Here is a 6750-nt window from a genome sequence, read left to right on the forward strand (position 1 = left end):
TGGAGTAAGGCAGAGTCCGGCAGGTACCTGAGGCACGCGTGGAGATCGACCGATCGGCCGTCAAACGTCAAATGTCAAATGAAAGGTCCCTCCCCACTTCCACCTCCATCAACTCCATTCCGCAAGATGAGTCCGGGACCACCAGAGGTGAGCTCCCCTCTTTCCAGGGCAAATGATGCCTGATCCATTACCACTAACTGTAACTCATTCGAGACCTGTGATGGGTGTCGACGCGGGAAATCAAGATGCTCTCGTTGCGCGGGGGTTGGGATCTCTCACGCTAACAGCAAACATACTAGACGTATAAGGAGAACCAAGCATAAGTAGGTATCCCAACATGACCGACAATCCAAATTTTTGCTTCCTGGGGACAAGCTAATGTGGTATGGTCTTGCCATGTAGCCTGTCCATGATCAACCGTCTCGAATCAAACCTCCAACGAATGGAAGCTTGTCTACATGACCTGGGGCTGGATGCTTCGTTTCTGGACGATGACGGAATCTCTTCAAATCACAACACGCCTCCCCCGAGCCTCGAAGGAACCGCTGAAAGAATGCGTCCATCACGAGGCCCTACCGTTCCAGCTGCATGCCGGGAATCAAGCATGACAAGCTCACCCGAGATAGAAAATGCCCTACTCGATTCTCTGGCATCTTATTTCGTCCCGCGATATCTCGCTCGCTCATAAACCGACCATCGTAGGTGAGTGGCTCGCTGATCTCCTCTGGAACTAGTGATTAAACTTCCGGATAGGGCTGTCGACTATACTCTCGAAAGATGAAACCAATCATGTCCAACAAAATCCCGAGATGCTGGCGTCTTTGGAACTACTAGATCGACATTGCCAAACCTCTTCTATCAGTCCGCTCGCTGAGATATGTCCCACGAAAGCGTTCTATCCGCTTCCCCCCAAAGAGGACGTCATGGCGTTGCTTCATGACTATTTGCAAACCGTGAATGTCCTTTGCCCGCTGTTTCAGCCCTCGGTGCTTATGTCGATTTTCGACTGTCATGATCTGGACGCTATGTTTCAATTTCCTAGCCGCTGGGCTTGCATCAACGTTGTACTCGCAATGGGACACATTTTGCGCATCAAGGATCGGAGCGTGGCGCAACCAGAACACCAAAAAAGCTGGCAATTCATCAAAAATGCACTGGGGGCTTTGACCGAAATTTGTCTTGGTCCACCCGATCTGTGGGCTATCCAGGCGCTTATTGGAATGGTATGGTGCGTTCAGCGTTATGTTGCTTCATTGAAATCACATTCTGAGCTATTTTATTGGATTTAGGTATTCTTCCTCCTTGGCACTCCAAATGCCCAGCCATGCAGCTTTTTGATCTCGACTGCTATCAACCTCGCTCACCAAATTGGACTCGAGAGGACGGATGAAGAGCAATCGATATCAGATCCCGAAGAGCGAGAGCAACGACGAAGGATTTTCTGGATTGCTTACTGTATTGATCGAGAGTATGCCGAAATTGAATCACCTGATCCCAACACCCGAATTTCGTATTGACTCGTACAGGATATCTCTTCGATTCGGGTGTGTTCCTGCGCAGAGGGACGAAGACATGGTGGTGAATTTACCGACGGATTCTCCGACTGATGGAGTTGGCGTGGTGCCTACAAGAGATGGACAAGACATCTTTAATATATTCCGATCATGTTGCGAGCTTGCCATGATCAAGGGCCACGTTTACAAGCGCCTCTATTCGGCTGCGGCAACGGACAGACCTCTCGCCCAGACAGTAGCTGCTGTTGCCTCATTAGATGAAGAACTTCAGCGATGGAAAAAGACCATTCCTTCGGAATACCAGCCAGACTCTCCGTTCCCTATACTTTTGCCCCAGTCACCAGAGTGCGGGCTTCTCCTCATATCGCACTACTCCTATTTCAACTGCGTCATCTCAATGCACCGACTCATCGTCACCCGAGAACTCTTCAAGGAGATGGACCTGAGCCAGAACATTGGCCCCTCCACGTCACCAACTCTACCATCCAATGAGAGCGTATTCATGTCAGCGTCACTCTGCGCCCGGGCAGCGCGAGACTCGATCCACCTGATAAAATACATGCCAGAGGACAACATCTCTATCATCGGGTAAGAAACATCAAGACTGTCGAACGGGGCCATGCTAACGAAAACCGCGACCCAAGAATCCTACTTCATTATGCGATGGTCGCGTCGAAAACCCTCTCCTTCGGCATCCTGCGCAACCCCAACGAGGCTTCTCGAGTCTACGACATGAAGCTCATATCCCGAGTGGAAACATTCCTCTCATCGCTGATCTTAAGCACTCCTAATGAAGGAGTAGACCGGCTAGTTCAGTACTGCGCTCAGTACCGCTCCGTCGCGGAGGCCGCAATCAAGCAGGCCGCGAAAGACCCTCAACACTAACCGTGCAATGTTTATGTCTCTCCGTTTGTCATTGAGACATCTGTATAGGCGTGGCATCTAATAACACTGGATGTCAAGTGTCTCATGTTGCCATATTCATTCATGGCATATTGGGCTGGTTGCAATGTATTCATTCTTCACTTCATAAATTCCTGTTCTCTTTCTTCTCTTTTGGCTCCCATACTATTCCTTCCTTTTCTACTTCATCCTTCTTCCCTTTTTTCTCTCCCCTTTCTCATTGTGAAATAACCCCATTCATGTAAAGAAACATCTACTGATCAATACTCGAAATCTCAAAGTTTATAGTCCTAATTACCATCTGCCACGAACATATTACACCCTAACCCTAATCACATAACTGCGCATTTCAACAGACCCAAAATAGAACGTCCTTATTTCTAAATAGAATCCATACCACTCATAGACAACATATATATACATTACATAAAAAGGCGTGGAACACACACCCAAATTTCTCCACAATCCATTATAACACCCATTTCATATAGAATATTGAACCTTTCCAGACGACCTTCTTCTATACCTCGGGGTCAGTTTTCTCATTATATGCCTGAGGCCCGCGGCCCAGGTACGTTGACTCTTCGATCTGGTTGAGCTCGTCTTCCTGCTGATCCAGTTTGTAGTGGGTGAGATAGAAGAGGTTACCGCCGACGAAAGCAAGGACAGCGACGAAGCCGTAGTTCCAGATGAGGAGAGGATCAGTGGAGAGCGCGGTAAGTCCTTGCTGGATAGCGGAAGAGATGGCGTTCATGAAAAGGAAAAGAGATTGGACTGTGCAGAGAGATGTTAGTTTCTTGGCTTCGATATGAGCATGGAAAGATGACGTACCCAAACTCTTCATGTTCTTTGGGGCCTTGGTGTAGGCGTATTCATAACCGGTGATGGAGGTGAAGATTTCGGAAAAGGCGATCAGCACGTAGGGAACGGTTTGGACCCAGACGTTGATGGGAGAAGAGGTGTCACAGTCGCTGGGGTGGTCGCCGCATGGGCTTGTTTTGTAGATGTAGTACTGGATCACGGCAGCAGAAACCATGGACATGGCGGCGACGATGAAACCGACGTAGATTCTCTTCAAGGGGCTGAAATTGAATCCCATTTTCCGGAGACCTGGGTAGACAAAGCTGTCCATGATTGGGATGAAGATGATCAAAGCGAGGGGGTCCAAGTTGTTGATGATATCGTTTGGTGCGCCGTGCAGGGCAAGTGTGGCAGATTGGGAAGTCAGATTGTTTGTCATTTGGCCATAGGCGAGCCCTAGACAGAGTCAGTGATCGCTTTTCCAAGACGCGACGATCTGGACTTACAGTAAACGGGATACCAGAGAAATACGACACAGGCCTTGATAGCTCTGTTCACTTCATCCACCCAATTGTCATCAAAGGTCATCCATGCCGGCCGGTTTTCCACTCTGCTGGGCTTGACTCTTTCCCAGAAATCGTCTGCCCGGCAGTTTTTGTAGCTTTTCCCATGTCAGTTGAGTTCACCTCCAGAGAGCTAGGAACAACAGGGAGAAAAGAGCGAAGTCAAGTGAGCGCAAAACCAAGATCTATCACTCACAATTTCACAGGGTTCCAGGACCAGCGACCTTGGAGAGCAAAACCCCAAAGCTTGAAGGCTTTCGCAGCCACGGACCCAGTCGGGGGAGTGACATCGTAGTATTTTCGACAGACAAAAAGGACAATAGGACAAAGAGCGAACATAATTGTCGGGAGCGTGAAAGCCAGCCAGAATCCGACGTATTTCTCGGCATAGACCATGGCGACCGATCCGATCAAGGATCCAACGTTGATCATGAAGTAGAAGTAGAGGAAAATGCGCGTGATGGTCTGTGACGGATCCACGATGACACGTTCACCAGTCTTTGGTATCGTTTTGATATAGAATTTTGTTTCCTTATGTTGCTCGGCGATGAGAGGTGAGATATTGGATCTGTTGCAGCATTAGTATTTGAAATTGCATCGGACAACCCTAGGAAGGGGGGTAATCACTTGAATCCTCCAACACCAATACCGAAAACCACCAGACCGATTGCAAAACACGCGATAGAGCCATTAGGGTGAACAATTACTTGAGGAATAGCCGAGATGATAATAATGATATGTCCCACCATTGCAAAGGCAATCGATGCTTGAATGGTTGCCAATCGGCCCAAGAACTCGTCGGCAATCCAGGCACCGACAATGGGCGTCACGTAGCACCAGAAAGTATTGACTGCAGGAAGGACGATGGTTAGTCACCGAAGAAACAGCGTGAATCTGGAAGACTAACAAGTACTGAGGCCGGTCGATGCTCTCTGCCCCATGCCCAAAGCACCGGACTGCCCCGAGAAACCGGCACCAGTGGTGGATCCGGCAGGAAGAGGTTGCTGGATGAAATTGACGTCTGAACGAGTTATTATGGTCCTCTCCATCATTTCGCGGGAAATACATACAAACAGCTGTGGTTCCATAATACGAAAACCGCTCGCACAGTTCGACAAATGCAACCGTGTAGGCAGTCCAACGAACTTTGCCGGCAACGCGACGAAGAGTTCGCTCTTCTTCCGGTGTGGGACGTTCCCGTCCATCTTCGTCTAATGTAGGTGCCGCGGCAACCACGGCGGACTCCTTCTCAGGAATCGGGGCTTCGAGTGACTTTTGAGGTGCGTGGGCCTGAGCCACGGTCACCAAGTCGACTGGATCAACGGGGTCGCTCATGGCTGCGACAGGGCGGCACTCCCGCACAAAGAAGAGTAGAAGGCTTCGAAAGGCAAGACGGGGTATGTCCCTGGTTCTGGTAATGATTTAACAAAAACAGAAAAGGCAAAATACGGTGAGAAACAGAAGAAAAACTGGCAAGAGAAAGGGCGATCTCCTCGTGCTCTTATTCCCCTCTTGGGTTCATACGCCAGGAACTCCCCCAGATATTAATTGGTCAACCGTTGTGTCTGATAGGAGAAATTAGTCCGAACGAAAAGCCCTAGACTCGGAGATCATGTACCGACTGGGTTTGGGGGGGAGAATGCCACAAGATCGTTTCTATCTATCTTGCTGGGCGCGTGGCGAGCAGAGTGGGTGCGCATCTTCTAGTGTCTGTCTGGAAGGCTAAGCCAACGCTATCTCTGTCCCACTCTCAGCTCATGGCAAGCCGCTTGCTACTAAATAGGCAGCCCGGTAACCAGGATCTATCGGCGTGGGAAACAAATGCGGACAATTCCATTGGTTCGTCCATTTATGGGAGTAGGAAACCATCGCGTGCTATCGCTCGCTCCGACGTGTCTCGAGGATTTGGGGTCCCTGCAGTGTGGTGTGGACAACATGTGGACGGCCCCATTTCGTTTGCGGAAGACTTGAAGCGTGAAAAATCCGGCTCCGGTGGCATGGATTTTAGCGTTGACTTATCAGCTGCTACGGCGGATGGACCCATTCGAAGGTAATTTCCCGTCCGGTTCCCCAGCGCATGGATGATCCATAACTCATTGGGACAAGTTTCTCTCCGCATCGAGAGACTCGTCCACTGTTTCATCTCCGTTGGGGAGGGGGGGCTCATCATTGGGATGGGCAGCAAGTCCAATATTGCTGCGGAAGGCCACTCTGGGAACACACAGGATGAAGGAGGGCTCCCAAGAATCCATCCAACAGGGAATTCCCCACGACCATGAGACTAGTGATACCAAGGTTACATATTTGTTCGGACCTTCACGGGAGTCCGGCTGCTCACAAAGACGAATGCAGCGTCTGCTGTTGGCGGTGACCACGAGATTAATGTTGATAGCAATGAGACATCAAAATTGCGACAGATTGGACCGAGCTGGGAGCGAGATAGATGACACCACCGGGTCCACAGATAACGCAAACAATCAAGGACCAATGAGAGTGGTGGTGCTCGGGGGGGATTTGGACGGTAGCGGGGGGAAAGCTAATGCGAAGCCTCGGACCAGCGAGAACAAGCTCCACCGCCGAGCCGGTGGCGTCTCTCTGCTCATCTAGTCCGCAGTGTAACTCCGAAGCCTGTCGAGGCTGAGCGAATCAAGGCAGGATGATATGAACCAAGCAATGGCTAGGAAGTACGGAGGATGATGGAGGGGATGGAGGGGATGGAGGGGATGGAGGGGATGGAGGGGATGAACGCCGAAGAAGCGAAATCTTCTTGCCTGCCGGTTTGGGAACACCCGCGATGAGTGCCTGAGGCATTCTGTTCTCGAGCCAGGCCGCATCCGGAAGTGGCCTTAAAAGGAAGGCAGCGGTCCTTTCTGGAGAAAAAAGGGCCCTTGCTCTCAAGCATCCCTGGGATTCCATAAGACCATAAGAACCAGAGAAAAGCCGGGGGCTACGGGGCCATTTAATATGAA

General features: G+C 50.3%; 2 protein-coding genes across 2 annotated transcripts; one reads left to right on the plus strand and one right to left on the minus strand.

Annotated features, from left to right (window-relative positions):
• Positions 1-809: 809 nt before the first annotated feature.
• Positions 810-2668, plus strand: P170DRAFT_417884 (fungal specific transcription factor domain-containing protein; the record flags this gene model as incomplete). The annotated part of the gene is made up of 4 exons (XM_024847183.1): positions 810-1223; positions 1290-1468; positions 1527-2102; positions 2159-2668. The coding sequence occupies 4 exons, from the start codon at positions 810-812 to the stop codon at positions 2397-2399; spliced, it is 1410 nt and encodes a 469-aa protein (XP_024698949.1). The 3' UTR covers positions 2400-2668.
• A 269-nt stretch (positions 2669-2937) lies between these two features.
• P170DRAFT_417885 (putative MFS peptide transporter) lies at positions 2938-5116 on the minus strand (the record flags this gene model as incomplete). Its single annotated transcript, XM_024847184.1, has 7 exons — positions 2938-3191; positions 3249-3674; positions 3725-3879; positions 3978-4349; positions 4409-4631; positions 4689-4802; positions 4852-5116. The coding sequence occupies 7 exons, from the start codon at positions 5114-5116 to the stop codon at positions 2938-2940; spliced, it is 1809 nt and encodes a 602-aa protein (XP_024698950.1).
• Positions 5117-6750: the final 1634 nt, after the last annotated feature.

Source organism: Aspergillus steynii, assembly GCF_002849105.1.
Source record: "Aspergillus steynii IBT 23096 chromosome Unknown P170scaffold_10, whole genome shotgun sequence".
Lineage (NCBI taxonomy): Eukaryota > Fungi > Ascomycota > Eurotiomycetes > Eurotiales > Aspergillaceae > Aspergillus > Aspergillus steynii.